Source organism: Bombus fervidus, chromosome 7, assembly GCF_041682495.2.
Source record: "Bombus fervidus isolate BK054 chromosome 7, iyBomFerv1, whole genome shotgun sequence".
NCBI lineage: Eukaryota > Metazoa > Arthropoda > Insecta > Hymenoptera > Apidae > Bombus > Bombus fervidus.
Genome location: NC_091523.1, coordinates 8147880 through 8165673, shown reverse-complemented (window position 1 = coordinate 8165673; position 17794 = coordinate 8147880). Strand labels below are relative to the sequence as shown.

The following is a 17794-nucleotide window of genomic DNA, read 5'->3' as shown; positions in this document are numbered from 1 at the left end:
AGCACGCCCTTTCCGACACTCCACCACTTCGTCGCCCCCACCACCCTCGTAGCTATCCTACGACTGATCCTTACCGCGATGTTTGTGGCTTGAATTATTCTGCCGAATCTCTACACGACTCGTGAGTGCCCTTTGAGCGGACTTACAAGGCTAGCTTAGATCCTAGAATGGCCCAACCGGGGTTATCTCCGAGTGGTTTCAGAACAATTGCTCATAAGTTCCCATATGAGACAGACTGACTAAAAGAAATGTTTGTTTTGAGCTAAGAACGTTTGTTATGGTATGAATTAAAAGTCTCAAGACACAGAAATGTAAATACAAACGTAAATTGATGAACGAGTGACACTTTCGCAAGAGTTATTGCGCTGTCTGAACATACATATACCTGTTCTACTTGCTCGACGCTAAACGGTATACATTACAAATGAATTATTTAAAACGTAACGTGAAAGTTTCAATAAATCTTTGTAGATATGATTAGACACGTCAGCTCTACAAAATTGTTCAATTAATATTCTGTTTTATAAAATTTTACAATCAAATCCGTATTTAATAACCGATGAAGTATTTAACAATAGAAACATTGACGTTGGAGTTTTGTTCAGATGAGGTAAATTTGACGAAGTTTAAGCAGGAGGGTAAGACCTTAATTTCTCGCAATCGAGTACCGCAAATGATTAAGCCCCATTTGTGGTCAGCCTGTGCGAAGTTTCGAACTGGACGACATCTCTCCGATCGGTATAAACTCGCATCAGTAATTGTAGACATATCCGCTGGAAATCGAGTTACTTCGCGCACGTTTAGAATTGATTTCCAACCTGCAAAGCTGCTATATCTTTTCAGTGAAGGGCCACGCGATTACTTTTCGATCCGATCTACGTGATCACTGAAACGCGAACGCCGTGTTTCAACCATAAAAGATACCGTCTTCAGAGCGTGATAATTCGATCTCCGCGTGATGCATTGTTATTGATCGGCAAACAACTGGTCTCGCTTCTATAAACGTTAATAGAAAAGAATCGCATGTGCTAGTCGTTAACAAATGCGTCTCGGTGTGGCTCTATCCTTCGCTGTTGACGAATGATCCAATCTCAATAAGTGAAACGAGTTTTCGAGAACAAAAAGCAACAACGAACAGCGTAACTTTTCTACCTTAACAAGAATGTGTGCTCGCTTGAGCGACCATGCAACGATAATCTCGCTAATTAATAAGTTTCCCTTTCACCGACCGAAACAATCAACAGCTAAAACATAAGCGAATCGCCACAGGAATTAACAGCTTCCACGGTTCGTTACATACCCAACTGACATGATTCATTGAGAATAAACACGGCTTGGTGCCACTAACGAATCGATTGTCGATATATCATTCTAAATCTCGTCTAAAAAAAGTCGCCGGTTTCTTCTACAGGAAATATCAACACGCTTGTTCAACATCCAAATCGACAACCTGCAACATGAGCAAATTTACAGGAAACTAGCCTGATTAAGAGACATAGTCGAAATATTCGCTTACCGAATCGAGTTTCTGTCGAGATTCGTGAGAAACGTGGCCAGGAATTTCATTAGGGGGAACGGGAAATCGTCTAGAAAGATGACGCGCGGCCACTTGCTGGAGATGCCAGTGAAAACGGATTGAGCGCGGATTGATCGTCACACTTGACCCGAATCACCGGGCGCTGATTAAAACACGGCACGGCTCGCAGATTTTCCTATTTGTCAACGACACGTGTCGTTGCGATCTGGTCGCGAAACTTCTCGTATGCGAAGAATTATTAGCGAGACCTGGCCCAGTCGAGCCGTTCAACGCATGTGTAATCCGAGATCTATCGGTACCGTTGCAAATCATCCTGCTGCGCCAGCCCTTTTCTTCCTCCCTGTGTCGTTTCCCTTTCCCTGCGTATCGGCTTGCTTGTCGCCCGCGCACAAGCTCGACGTGCCATTAATTGTACTCGTTTGCGAAGTTCCGCGTGAGCATCGCACTGAGTTAATTGACGCGATCAATCCGACGCTTTCCCCGGTGCCGCAGCTGCACAACTGATTGGTGAAGTTTGATGAAAAAAAAAAAAAAAAAAAAGAAGCGAAATGTAACAAGCACACGAAGAGGTTGCCAATGAACATTGCAGTAAATGAAGTCGTATATGTGATATATGAGGTGCTCAGAAGCCACATCGATCGATACGATAAGTTGAAATATAGAGAAAGTGACCGCGTTCAAATTTCGATTGCAATCTACGATTATCTATACGACCTTCTTTCGACGAAGTGAGTCATACGTTTTTTGAGAAATCCAACAGTAATTATGTTTCTGATTAATCAAATTGAGAAAGCCGCAAAAGTGAAATTAGTCGGTTTTGCGTCTGAGGAGATTATAAAGATATATTCTTTTCGTTTCAAGCCAAATAAAGTCTAAAGAAAGAAGTGAATAATGAAAAAAGCAGTAGAACAGCTACAATCCAATTTTACAAATACCATTATTCACAATCGATCTTTCAATCGCTGTAACCGGTATTTCAAGTAGCTAAAAATTGCAGTTTCTGATGTTTTCATTTCCCCATTCGTCGACACGAAATGAAAAACGTGACGAGCTGCGAAAATATGTAAACCGAACGCGTCGATACCGTTATTTGTAAGTCAAGCAGCTACTAGACGGGACCAGCGTCGTTTCAAGATCAAGCGGGGTTGAAAAGAAATTGCACGCGCGTGAGAAACTCTTCTCTCTTTCTCTCTCTCTCTCTTTCTCTTTTCCTCGTGGAATATGAATCGTTGGCACAAGGTATGAATGAACGACGTTACTCGTGTTTCATAGCCTACGACCAAGTGTAGTAAATTTTCCCGTTTCATTTTTCACGAGTCTTAAACATCCTCGAGATTGTAAGTATCGCCAATTAGACGACGTGCATGGCGTTAACAACGAGAATACAGTTGAAATTTAGCAAGAGTTCAGGTAACGAGTAATTAATTCGACTGGTTTACGAGGGTCATATGACATGACGTCAGAAATTATATTCACATGTACACAGGACTAATGAAACATATTTTCGGAATTTTTATTTAAGAAAAGATTTGGAATACTCATACTGTGGAAATATGATAGAACAGAACAATAAACGACCTAATCAAAGCAGAAAGACAGGAAGGGGCTTTACAAATTGAAAAATCACAGATTGGACGTAGCGAATGGTAAATTTTTCATTAGAATTGAAATTTTATGTAACAGGGATTTTAATAGAAAGTGACGTTTATCTACATAACGGGTTCCCGCCCGTTTTTGTTTTCACTTTTATGAATTACGTGGTCATTCCGCATTCCATAATCTCGCGTTCTATGCATGCACGTAATATTCTTCCTTTGTACCGTAATTAAATTTATACGATTGAGTGAACCGTTGCACGTATAAACGAGGGAAACTATTCCATCAATGTTCGGGGTGTAATATACACGAGAAACTTTGTATAAATATCTGCTCTCCACATTCCAGATTTTTCGATATAAACGAACAAAAAAAACGACTTTTTTATTTTATACCTCACTTTGTCAGAAAAAATAATCAAAGTAGCAAAACTATTGGTAAAGTTAAATTCACGATTGAAGAGCGAAACGTGTAAGAACAAGCGATTTTCATCAACATTAAACATGATCGCAATTTATAATACAATCTCTACGAAAGATTTATAGTAAAAGAAAGGTACTCACTGTAAGAGCCCACGTAGATCGGCGTCCATGTGACCTGAGAGTGAACGAGCGTCGTAGCCACGAACAGAACAGTGCCGAACCACGCACTCAAACGAGTCGCACTCATCTCACTAACAGCCTCGACAATCGCCATTTCCCACGTTTCAATCAGTTCTCTGCCTTAATATCATCTTTACCGACGTTTCCGTCTCTACTGTCGATTTCTTTTCTTTACACACCGATCCGCTGTATCGTCGATTTTATTTCTATCTCGGGCAAACAATTTCGTTTAATCTCTTTCTTTAATTATTCTGGTAATCTAAGTACGAACTACCTCCGTTCCACCCTCCTGCGGCAACTAGTTCCAAATACGTGAAATCAAATACGTGAAAATTATACAAGAAAATCGAAGTCGTGTATCTAGATTTATCAACGTAACGTTTAAACGAATCGTTCATAAGTAATTAGCCGCGCAAGTAGTAAGTTAAACTCGCGGTGATTTCGTACAGTCGACACAGACTTGGAGAGGTTAATGATCTGTGAACGAGCATCTGTTTTCGTGCGTTTCGAAGTTCGCGGTTAAATTGTCCGTAGTATTATCGGCTTTGAAATTAGAGAAACTTTTGAATTAGCGCCACTTTATTCTCCGCATCCTGTTTTTCATCTTGCCGGGGCGACGATACGACGGAACTTTGTCCCGAGTTACTTTTCACCGCGACAGAGTCTTCATTTCCACGTCAGGTTTGATTTACACGGGGCTGCACCTCGCGTCTCCTTCCCCGAAACCACGTTCTTCTGTTTCATACGTGTGCACGACCATCATGAATGAAAAATCTGTGCCCTGTCGCCCCGTTTCACGGTCTCACAAAGGCGCGTCACGATACTCTGTTTCTACGCGAATACGTTCGACCTCGGTTCAATCTCCACACCAGGATTTTCGATCGGCCTTTTGTCTCTGCTCTTTCCACGTTCTCGCTATCTTTGCTGCGAGATTGTGATTGTGTCTGCAACAAAACCGAAAAGCAAAGGATTCCGTTAGAATAACTATACAAGTGACTGATTCTAAAGAAATATAAAGGTAACAAATATTGTTTTATTTCTATTCACAATCTTTATGGCCGTATAATAGAAAAAGGGAAGAATTTATAAATCCCGAAGCATTGATGAAATATTCTAGATCCCATCTAAGAATCTTTCTCATGTCAAGTTTTATACGATTATCGTCCTTCCTCCTAATTTTTCATTCTGTTAGATCAACTCAAATTCTCTACTTTCCTTATAAAGTTCTGTTTCAGAGATAGGTACATAAAATCTACATTTTTTTGTCATGCAAAGTTAACCATTTGATCTTCTTTGACCCTTTTCTTTACTAACCTCTACCTTCCTTAACCTCGTTATAGCGCATACTTAACAACTCGCTCTCACGCTATTAATTTTCTATGAGCTTATCGATCATTCGAACTTCTGTTTTCTCCTCAGTTCTCATCAAACAATGTTACATCAAACATCATTAAATATCGCACGATTTAAAATAAAAAAGACTTTCCAAAATAACGCCTCCAATTTGCACTGTCAGCGTACTAATTTAAAAAAAATAAAAAATCCAACGATTATTTAATTCGCGTCACGGCAAACATTGTCTGACGAGTAAAATTTTCCACCGACTTTCATTATCGTAGCAACGTGCATCGGATCCCAATAAGACGTTCTTGCGGCATTATACCCTCCATAATGAGGAGAATCCGTACAAAACATACTGAATACTTCTGACAGGTCGGATCCTAGCTGCGTACAATGATGTTCGCATTTTCATCCCTCGGAAAATGTCGTCAATGTCTCGTTAGCGTATCTCCATCAGTGTGAGGGACAAGTAAGACACGGCATTATCGATCGTCGTGTTTTGCGGGCATCTAGAGTGACCGTGATATCTAAGATGTTATATGAGAGATGAGAAGAGGATAGTTATAATGAGATAGAGTATGTGATATCTTGGCGGTTCATAACGTGACAAGTCGGGGTGAAGTCGCCGGTTTTAACCTGTTATTTACTCGTTATCTCACCGTTTTCGACCCAACCCCTAGCCCCAGCTGGTAGTTATGAAAGCTATCCTTGTACCAGACAACTTCACCAAGAACATTCACCGATTGTATCCTTCGCGGTCTTCCTCTTCTACTTACCGCGTTCTGTCTGACCATATGCTGACTTATCTACTTAACCGTTGGTGATCAAACTTTGGAGATTGCCAGTGCATTTTCCCTGATATTGGAGCGAAGTATACTACTTCTTGGGACGAAATTTACCACCTTCCGAGTGTTTTTGATTCGATAGGATTAAACGATTGAGTAGTTTACTTTAAGATAGATATTCAGAGATATTAAAAGATGTCAAGTGGCTATAATCAAGATACGATCAAGATATAGTAAAAAATACTGTTCTTCGTTTGGTATACTATATTATAGTTTGATTTATAGATGTGACATTTCCGATGAATAATGTAAATTCTGTGTGCTTTGCCCTTATGAGCGAACATGAGATACTGCGCCTGTTGATACGTTTGAGAATAATACGTGAGTTATATTAGTGTTTAATCGACCATTCGCGGAGAAACGCGATCGCGAGAAAGCACGTCAACGGGAATCGTAAGTTCCCGTTACGATTAGATAATCGACGACGAAATGATTGATCCCCTTATTTCTGTTAAGACAATAGGGGTGGTTCAATTGAGTATACATTGAATTAACACGTATAAATTAATGTTTATTCCAACAACTTTGTAAAGAAGGTAGTTACACTGATGCGTGTGTACAAGTTAAGTAAGTGATTGATCTAAGGGTAGAAACCCTGTAAAGATATGTTGACTATTCTACCGATGAAGAATAAGTGAAGTTCAGTGACGATGCTGTGTTGAAGGAAAACTAGTGATGGGTGTGTCTAGCACACGGAACCATCGGATTTGTTGATGACAATTTTGGTTAGGAAAATGAGGGCAATAGACATTGCTTCTGATTGAATAATAAGAAGGTTGGTGGACTAGGAAGGGTCTTAGCCGCCCTCGATAGAATGTTGCTAGTGGAAAGCGTCGTATGTGAGAAAAACTAACTTTCCCGTGTCTTCCCGTAGTAAACAATAAATGTAAAGGACACTTGAAATAAAAGATGCTTGTTTGGTCTGAAGGACCTTAACTATAAAAATGCCAAGCTTTATGGTTGGTCCCTAAGATTATTGAGGGTACGCAGTAAGGATATGTAGCCATCTTGCCCGCGGTGCGTGACCTGGTTTAGGTAGATGTAACAATTAGAAGATAGAGAATCGATAGCATCACATATGTTTCAAATCGGGAAAATTATCATTATTTGCGGATAACATTATTAAGCAGACCGCAAATTACTACGTAGAAATGTTTTGTGAAGACAAGACGCGTTTCTATATGAGACTCGTTTCCATTAACCGGATGCTGGCTTATTCTATAGGTCAGGCGAGTATACCCGTTCCGTATCCAATCGTCCAATTACAGGTCGCCGCGTCTATTGGAGACCAAGTCGTTTCCACCCGAGCCTGGCCAAGTGTCTCTTTATACGAAGAAGCTTCCATTCTTTAACTTGGCTCTTTCTTCTTTGACGGTGGACCTAGAGGAAGAGACAGAAGTGTGGGAGATCTCGTCGAACGCGGTCGCGGCTCGAACGAACCCATTGAAAAGGCGCCGATGCAGTTAACTTAATCCAGGTGCTGATTGGACACGCCAACCGAGAACGACGGAACATGGGAAACCGGGCTAGAATGGAAAAAAAAAGTAAAGAGGTTGCCTAGGAGGGTGGACTCCCTTCGATAGAGCTGACCTTAATTGTGCCAAGCAATTATGGCTACTTCCGTTTGATAGAAGTAATGCGTCCGTTAAAAAAGAGAGACCCGGCAAAGCGGGAATCTGTGGTTATGAGAACGTCACCGACACAAAGGAAGCCTTTCTGCCTCTCTTCCGTCCAATAAAAAGGTTCCAACACTCTCTCCGTCGGTTATTACGATTCCGTGTCCTGTCCCTTTCTTCGCGACTCTCCACGATCGAGGACGAGGGTTAGGTGTCGTTTCAACTCCACGGAAAAATAAAGAGAAAATCTTTTCGAGAGGTTCTATGGCGCCAAGTCTATTCAACGTTGAAAAAGGTAAGAACAGAGTTCAATATCTTCTGGCGAGATTGCATGATTATATTGTACGTAGGAAGCTTGTTGTTGGTATCTAAGAGCGGATAGGAAGCTGTCGAGAAAATGGCTACCAAAATAGAGATAATTAACTTGGTGTTGCGGCTCAAGTCTTTTGTCAAGTCAGCCGTGATATTTTTAGTAACTCCGTTTTACTCATAGGGATTCTCTCTTCGATATTCGGTTTGATTATTAAGTGTATGAAAATGAGATTGTTTTATAGAAATAACTTACAGGCCCGTTCCATCTTCTCCTTTTTTTCTTTTTGTCGTTTTACTCTACCCAGTTATTACGAAACATGGTTATTCTTATACGTAGTATTATACGTAATCATATCGAACACGCCACGTACCACTTATCCCTCGTAATAAAAGGTAAGTGGATTGTTGTGTGACTTTGGATATTACATGGAATATATGTGCCCTAGATACTCGCCTCGAAAGTTTCGTACGATAACAGATTACTGTTATGAAATATTCAAATCTCTCTTACGAACCCTTCATAGTCCACGGGCGAACCAAACTCGAGATATATTTGCCCTGCAAGAAGACAAGCAACATTTTGTCAGAGAAATATAAGAAATCAGTATTTCGAACACCTTATACCTAGTTCGGGCTTCTCTTTGCGTTTTATCGCAAGTTAACCGCAAGCCAGACATTTTTCTTTTCTCGAATTGATTTTGCTTTTAATTTAATGAATTTCGCGGAGAAGAAATTGCAGAGTTTTTGCGAAGCTGTAGAGCACCGTTTGCAAGGTAATTACGAGCTTGCACAAAGATCCGAACAACACGAATGTTGGAATTCTCAAAAGTAATTACTTCTGAAATTTGCAGCCTTTTAATCGTTCTTCGTTCACTGCTAACAAACCCACTTTGCCATTTTAATGGAGAAGCAAACAAATTTTTTTTCACAACTTTCACAGTCGTCTCGTCCCTTTGCTCTCGCTATAGAAGGAAAGTGGAAATTGAAAAGAAATTGCTCTCCGCTTTGTGGCTTCCTACGTTCGATTTCATTCTATTAGGAATCGAATCCGTTTTGTAAGTTGTACACGGTTGTCAGTCACGCGACAAACTGTTGTAATTATTAATCGAGTCAAGCATCAATTAGTCGAAATATCGATTAACCGTGCATCAGAGGCGTGTGTCTTGACCTGTACACAAGCACAATTTCGATTATCCGTGGCTTTCAATGACTGTGCGTTTCATTATTCGATTAATGAACCGTCGTGATCAGGATTCCGACGCCATTTAACGTCAAATTTCGAGGATATTGGATGGCATCCACGTATCGCCTCGTATATCGTACCATGTTCTAAATAAAATTGTAAATTTCCTAAGAAATACGATTAATGAGCTATTGGAATCGATCGTGTTTTATTACAAGACGGATGTTTATACATTTATGAAAAATTTAAATATGGGCAACTGTAGAAAATATCCAAAATAAAATACTATTTATAATAGTTAGAGGATAAAAAGTATCTCTATTCAGTCTCCATTTCTTTAACTGCATTAATAGGATATGAATTTGCACAAACATTCGTAGTCTGTGTATCACAATTCCAACTATTGTTAAGTTTACTATTCTGTGTAGAATTTACATTTCATGAAGCACTCTGTTTGAGACACGTTTCTAAACAATGAAACCATCTCGAAAAACAGTTCTGAATTAATTGCAAATTAACACGCTCACGGTCCACTTTGTTCGCGTCGTTAACAGAGAGATAAAATATTTACTCCTCGTGTGTTCGTGTTTACGGACAAAACCATAAAACAATTCTCTGAATCTGAATATCCAGCCTGAGCATGGCAAACGTTCAAATCGTTTCGTTTTCTCCATCGAACGCCCGAGGCCTATTTGATCGTGCTGGAACAATTTCTAACGGATGTATACACGCGTCTTAACTCACCGTCCTCCCTGCCGGAACATTTCAGACCAGAATCGTTCCCTGTTTCGGTGTATAAACGTGCGGCGACGATTTGAATTTATACGCTCCGATATAGCAGCGCAATGGAAGTTGTAGAAATGAATCGCGAGTTAATATTCTCGACGCGAGCGCTTGAAATTCTAGATTTCACGAGATGCAATCGTGTTTCGTAAACTTCCGGCGCGCAGTTACGATGTAATACTTTAGATATTACATTTACATCTTTTCATACCTTTTCATAGCTTCTTCGCAATTTTCCTGCACGAATTAAATTGTTTTTTGCCGTTACTAGTTCGCGTCGATTAATTTTCCTTGACTTTTCCACTTCGAACTATCTTTCAACCCGTCACGTTCATGAATCTCAGTTTCCGATGGATTTTACCCTTATCGAGAAAGAAAATCTCCCTTTTCCAACCTCTGTTCTTAATAGACGCTCGCGTTTCCATTTGTTTCCGCCGTTCTCGATGTTACGTGTCGCGTGACGTGAGTTTCCGTACGAACGTAATCAAAGCGAGCTCCTCGTAATGGCTCGACACAGAGAGAACATCAGATTTCAACTGACTGATTTATTTCTCGACCGAGGGATAATGACACGTTCGTTCTACCATGTCGAGCAGAGATGTTCTTTCTAAATGTTGCCTGAGCTTTTCGAACAGGAGATGGCTGACGATATTTGTTTTTCACTTGGTCGAGCGAGGCAAATATCCGACGTGTTGTTTGCTCGAGCGGAACTTCCGGTTACGCGGCGAGAAACAACGCAGACGCCACGAACGCGACAACTTTGAATCAATTGATGCGTTCCCGGCAATCTTTGCTCTCCAACTTTTAACGAACGCAACGATTAAAACGATCTCGGGAACGGTAAATATTCCGTTCGATTCTCGGCGAATCCATCGGGATAAGATAAAGAAAGTACGGCGGAACTTCTCAATTTGAACAACGGTTTCTATGGGAATCGAGGAATGAAAAGGAACAAAGCGTTCTGGAAATTTAAGTTTAAGACGTGGTGAATCGATTTTTTAATTGAAGAAAGAGTATAAAAATTAGTTACATTTGTAGGGATGCTAGAAGATAGTTACTTTTATTCAGATTTACATATAATTTCGTTTATTTCTCCTTGTGCGATCCAATACTCTAGATTCATTCGATAAATTTTCAGTAACATGGATTCTCATAAATTCTCACAAAATCCTTTGACTTAGACTCCCCAGTTCCTTAAAATACGAACCCGTTAGAAAGTTTTCATGGGAAAGAGGCTGCATTTCCCTTCCCCTCGTTCTTTCCATTTTCACTCTTTTCTTTTTTCTATTTTTTTTTATTCTACGTCGTTACAAAACGATAATTAAATCGATGACAAATGGCAAATAAATATTTGAAATATAAATGTACATTTTTCACAGAACTCGTTGTGACGTTCATCGATTTTTCGAATCAGCTGTTGTACATGTATCAAGGGTTAGATAGAGAACAAACGCAAAATTTCGTGTCTTTCCCCCCACCAGCATTTTCAAACAAATTCATCCCGTTTCGTGGCTCGCGAGCTATTTAAGTTGCGAATTTTCCTGAAATTTGTAAAGATTATTTGACCACGCGTGATCCTTTGTATCTAATCTTCCAAACCATTAAGATGAATGTAGAAATTTGCTGGACCATTTAACGCAGAAAACGTGAGTTACTGAATCCAAATCGTAACCTCAATACCGTCCTTAAACGAGCCCTCGACTCCCTATTCAGCTAGGAACGTTCTCAATGAACACTTTAATGCGGGTTAAGTCCTCTGATGAGATACTCCAAGCCGGGGTTCAGGGATTTAGCTCGGAACGATACATTATCTTCTATCACTTTACATGGCTACTCCGACGCCTAATCTTTTCTCTTGTTTTCTAGTTTCTGCTTATTTAGTAATCGTGAAATGATCTCGACTAAGTACGATGATTTTAATTCTACAAGCCTTTCAAATACAATCTGTACAATTTGTCGCTACATACGCATTTTGAGTAATCGAGAAATCATCAAATATCTCCAAAATACTAAAATCTTCCTGAATATCCACCTGAATGTAAATTTTTACAATTTGACAAGTTTCGTATAAATTAATCTTAACATATTTTTCTTGATCCCATGTTAAATAGAAATATGAAACGTAAAATAAGAAGCAGTTGGCGGAAAATATAAATTTTAAAAATTCCTCTAAATAATTCCTTTATTAATAAGACTTGTTTATCTAAACTCTAACCTAGTTCCAATCCTCACACGAGAACCATACATTCTAGGTATCAGAAACAGTCGATCTAAGCACGGAGCGTGATCAACGCGGATCAATCTACTCGAACATAGGAGAGGCGATGCTTTCAACGTGACAGACTGCTTGACACGCGTCGATGCAGGAACGACCGATGCCATCTAAGCACCAGGCATGGTCAGCACAGCTCGACTTCAACTATCAGATGAAAAGCGAAGCTTTCTGTGTGGCAGGGACCGCTTGACGCCCGTCGATTTCGACGCCACGCACAGTTTCGATCAAACGCACACCGCGACAACGTTACGATTTACGATACGGTGTTGATTTATCACCATGATTTAGGGTCGCTTAATTAATTTACATCTGCGGGAAGAGAGAGTTGCGCGCGACGTTATCGGCGGTAAAGGTAGCCGGACATGCTCGATGCACGCGGTCAAGCTGGATGCAAACCAAACGCGTCGCATTGCTTCACTTTGAACGGTCAAAACCGCAGAAAACTGCGCGATGCTGCGAGAACCTGCATTGAACTTGGTGAATCGCCGCGTCGTGAATTCGCGCGAAAGCATGCCAAACGGCGTGAAATTACACGAAATCGTACACAAACCGCATGAAGCTACCCGAATCCAAGCAATATCGTATGAATTGACGTACACTTGGCGCAGAAATGATCGAAACCACGTAAAATCGTACGAATAGAGGAGAAACTGCGCAAATTTCAACAAACTCGCGTAAAACCACCCAATAAAGCGCGAAGCTGCACAAATTCGCGCGAAACCGTATCACACTGTGTGTGATTCGGCGCAAAACCGCGTGAAACTACGCGAAGCGCACAAACCCGTGCAAAACTATCGAAAACCCAATGAAATCGGGCAAAAAGAGAAACGCGTTCATTCGTGTCCACAATTATCGTATATCGTGTGAACCTGCAGTTTCCTTCAAAGTACCGATACTCGTCGAATGCACGAATTAACTACTTAATATTCTGTCAAGAACCGTGGAAAATAATAAGATAGAACTTTCACATGATCGATTGCATGATTATGCTTGCAAGTGTATATCGTTGCAATAGAATGTAAATTGAAAGTAATTTATATGATACGTGTATAATATGCTTTTTGTAATAAATTAGGATTGTGTAATAAAGTGGATTTATAAATAAAATAGCGAAATTTATGTGTAAAGAAAGACGAATTGTATGACAATGTGATGAATTGTATAAAGACAAAATATACCAGGTCAATATGATTAGGTGCATGCTATACACATATTTGCAAATACGAATGCACGTGTATTCTATGATACATCGATCAAACTTAAAATATCCACCATGTAATTAATTAGTCAGAATTAGCGTCGATAAATGGAATCGCGCTCAAACATGTGTATATTAATGTTACGAATTCAATTTCAAGTTAAATACTTATTCAATGTTTGCGATACGAAGATGATATTACGACGTGTATTGATTTTATTTTTCAAATACTATTGATAGGTAAAATTCTACGCCAGTATTGGATGATTCGCTTATACGTCAAGTTGCAATAAAAACTCGTTTCAGTTAACAATATACATTGTTTTCGATTTTTTCAGAAATATGAAAAATTAGATACATTATTATTTAATATTTGCATGGGTTACATTTGTCAAAATATGTGACTTTATATTAAATAAATTTTTATATTCTCGTAATATGAATTTTATATCTATCGTAATATTAACCATACTAATAACAGAAGTGACAAGTATTCTACATAAAATAATAATCATACAGAGCCTCTCCGATATCACTCTCAAATCAGCTTCGATAACAGAAATAATATCAACATTTCAACATTTCAACAATTTTCATCTACTGCTATCAATTCTTCCAATTCTTCTAAAGAATCGTGGAATCGACAACACATATCACTATAACAACGCAACACGGGTGAAATTGTTATCTAGAGCGATAACAATTTTACGTAGTCGTGTGATACGCGACGAGGAGCGTTACGCCCCCGCGTCGCATACAAAAATAGTTTCAACCAGTGTGTCTCGCGCGTTACCCGCGAACATTGTTCCCGTATGATACAAGCGGAGCACGCGTTCTCGCCCGAACGAGTACGACGCACGGGTACCCGTTGGTTACTGGTACATCCAGTCAAATGCTCGAGAGAACGCGACAGTCCAGGGGTTTAACCGCGTACGAATGGTCGGAGACGCGCCATCGAGATATACGATACCGAAGCAATTTATCATCGTGACAATTTCGAACGTAGCACAGGATCTCCCGTTTTCGTATCCCTCTGTCGCCCTACATCGCCTCTCATCGGCCACTCTTCGGCGCTCGGGGTTCCCTGTTCTGGTCGTCGTCGTCGTTCGAGAACTGCGGTAGAAGTTGCTTATATGATTAATCGAAGCTTTCCTGAGCGACCCGGGCCCATCGGCATCGTTCCAAGGATTAAAGTTGTCCCGTACCCCAGCCGGTTTCCGTGACGGGAAATAATATTTCAGATAGTCGACCTCTGCAATGTTACTTCCGATGTGCAAAGTACTTCCGAAGGAGATGGGGTTTCCAAAGTTTTATACCGCGGAGAAGAATCGATTGGTTCGATTGGCGACGAGAGGTTCAATAAGAAAATCATACTAGTGCATTTCTTTAAAAAATGAAGGAAGATTTAGAAAACGAATACTTGATTTAGGACTTTTTATAAATACCTAAACTTGTATATTATAACATTTATAAATTATAAATTTTGATATGTTATACGCATTCTATGTATTTTTGTGCCGTTGAATTTTGAAGAAACTGAGTGTTTTTAAAAATCATCTGGTGATGGAAAATGAGTATAGCTTTGTAAATAACCACAGTAAGTATTTTAACGCTTTGAAGCGTAGTTTACCTGTACCCACGTCATTTTCAAATGAAATCCTTTGTAAATGACTGAATGTTTAAGTCCTGGAGACAGCTCAATATTTTTGATATATGAGAAGTAAAGGGAAACATAAGCTGAATTTAGTTACAAGTTTGTTGCTCGGATAGTTTGCATTTACAGTAATATACAAAGATATCTGTGTACAAAGACTTGCAATCCTAAGGCCCAATCATCATCGAGCACCGAGAACAACGAGAACCCACAATTCTTGGCTGGCTGGAAGTCAGTGTGAAACTCGGTGCAAGTTACAGAGTTCCGGTTACGTCACGGTTGACGAACTTGTTTAATTAGATCGCCAGTCAGGGTGTTGATTAATTTCGAGACGATTCGGGCAAGTTCACAGCTGCTGGTATCGCGTTGCGAATAACAAGTGCACAGTCGCTTTGAGAAACAGCACGACGCTACCAGGAAATTTATTGGATTATTCGAATATTTCAATTACTACCTTTTAATTCTATTCCTTGTATCACTAGTACGACTTTTGATTAAACCAAATGGTAACATCAATGATGTATGATATCACTTGTTTTACATGCAATTGGAATATCGATTACTCGAGAGTTCAGTATGGACTATATGAGATCACACCGAATGTGTTGAGAATTACATTACAAAATAAAAATCACTGTTCGATATTTGAATTTTTCTACACTTATGAAAAGTTTAAAAATATATAAATATATAAATTATGCAAATTAGAGTACTATGACATTTACTGGGTAAAATGAATCGCTTCTAAGTTTCTATTCCCTTAATTACGCTTAGAAGAATATTAATTTGTTTAACAGAAGATATTACAAACCAGAAACTAAATGAAATAAATGTAACGTATACCCATTTTTATGTCCCCATTCATCACTGAAACAAATTTCAAAATGTTACGGAACACCCTATATGTACATTACATGTTTCGTGCATTAACCTCTACCAATCGATGGCGACCATTACTTGATTTAATTAAAAATTGGAAGTTGAACGAGGCAGTATTAAAACAGAAGTATTTTCACGTTCGTTACGCCATGATTACAGTAACCACAATCAAATTGAACGTAAAACTCGCGAGTATTCGTTCGCTCAGTTTCTGACCTGAATCCTCTCTTTCGATTTTCTTTACGTTTGGAAATTAAACACAGGAACTATGTTATTACTCCACCTTTTGCTCCTCTACGCAGATATCGAGTGGATCGCGGAAGATCGAGCTGATGGTGGTAGGCAGAGAGTAAGAGCTAGTACAAGCAGAGCTACAATATAACTCGCCGGACAGATATCTATACTTTATCCATTCCGCTTTCCACGCGAAGTGCGAGAAGCATACACAACTATGCTGCATTTTTACTGGCAATAAACCTATCTTTATTGTGTCCTATAACTTCACATGCATACGAACCAGTTCTTCTTTCACAGCGACCATTTCGTTGTCTCAATGAATCACCGTGCTCCTACATCCTGACGATTTGTTCGTGCTGTGTCGTCTCAAACAGCTCTGTTGCGATTAAAACGCTACTGTTTCAACAATCTCGATGTTTCTTCGTTAGAATTATAAATCACGGTGCAAGTCGAGAAAGCAGAAGAGAGAAAGCAAGGGAACAATTACGCTGAAATTTTAACGTAAGCTGGTAAACGAAGACACGGTTGTCGGTAGACGTTCGAAATAATCCCATGTTCCTGTTCGAACCTTTATAAACCGGTCAGTTCGAATCGTTTTATGAGTGCGTGGTACATAAAGGATGGAAAGTTTTTATCACCATCCATGGAGTTCTCGCATTTGACCGGCTGCGACGAGAACACGAGGACAATGTAATTAAGGACTGAGCTGTGGATGAGCAGCTGCAGAGAAGCTTCGTTTTACGTTTTAATCCTGTTGATTCTGGATTCTATTCGATTCGACAAAAACCATTGCTTTTGTACTTTCAGAGGTCCACCTTTTCAAACGTAAGTTTATAATCCTTATGCGACGCGAGGGAAGTAGCTCGGTTGCTCGCTCAAGCAAAGCTTTATGGATAAGAGTAATCCCGAGGGTACGAATCTCCGGTCAAAGTTTTTTCTAATTGGCCCTCGCGGAAGCTGCACGAGCAAGATGCGAGCGGAGGCTTCCAAGCGGAACTATGGCTTAGCTAGAAGAGCCAAGGGGACCCTTTTTCCACGAGCTTCCCTCTGAACGAGCGAGTATCGGATCGAGAAAGCTACTGGAATCTTTCAATTCGACTAAGAAACTCGAACGTTCCTGCAGGCAGTTTAATCGAATTCCATCGCGGAGACAAGAGCGCCCTGGTTCTTTGGATCAAAGCGCACGCGATAGCTGCGAGGCGTATACAGACGGATCGTAGCACGAGAAAGAATAACGTACGACGTTTATCCTGCAAACCGATCGATACACGATCTTGCATGAAAAGATGATGATTCGAAAACAGAAAATCGACTGTATAGACTGTGAAAACCAGGGGGCGAGGGTGTAGCCGAGGAAAAATACAGCGAAGTATAACAGTCGTACGTGATGTGGGGATTATGAGTTATCACTCATTCACACCTATCGGGTAGCTCAACATGGAGCAACACGATAGAGACGTAGAGTAAATTCAAACTCCTAAGGGGCTTATCTGTATCGTAGACTTAGAGTCAAATAGCAATGAGCCCTATATAGTAAACTATCGTAAGTGGAAATATCGAGCAGTACAGAGGTACTGCGATAATCTTTGACGCAGAAAATATTACTCTGGAATCGTTGTAAAATTAATCTCCTGTTTATCCATTCTCTGTGTCGGAACACGTACTCAGCAATATGCGATCGCACATCTATGGTTATATAGAGAATATGGAGAATATATTCCATATATATAATTTAG

The 17794-nt window shown here is 39.9% G+C and overlaps 1 protein-coding gene across 5 annotated transcripts in view; it reads right to left on the bottom strand.

The window, feature by feature from the left end:
• LOC139989011 (uncharacterized) overlaps positions 1-17794 on the bottom strand; it is a 274444-nt gene that overhangs the window by 217202 nt on the left and 39448 nt on the right. For 2 of the 5 annotated variants that reach the window (XM_072006859.1, XM_072006858.1), the window contains exon 2: positions 3697-3941. In XM_072006859.1, coding sequence (XP_071862960.1) covers positions 3697-3829 — 133 coding nt within the window. In that variant the 5' untranslated portion in view covers positions 3830-3941. Of the gene's footprint in view, positions 1-3696; positions 4680-17794 lie in introns of all 5 variants that reach the window. The other 3 variants (XM_072006856.1, XM_072006857.1, XM_072006860.1) reach the window with 2 other exon arrangements.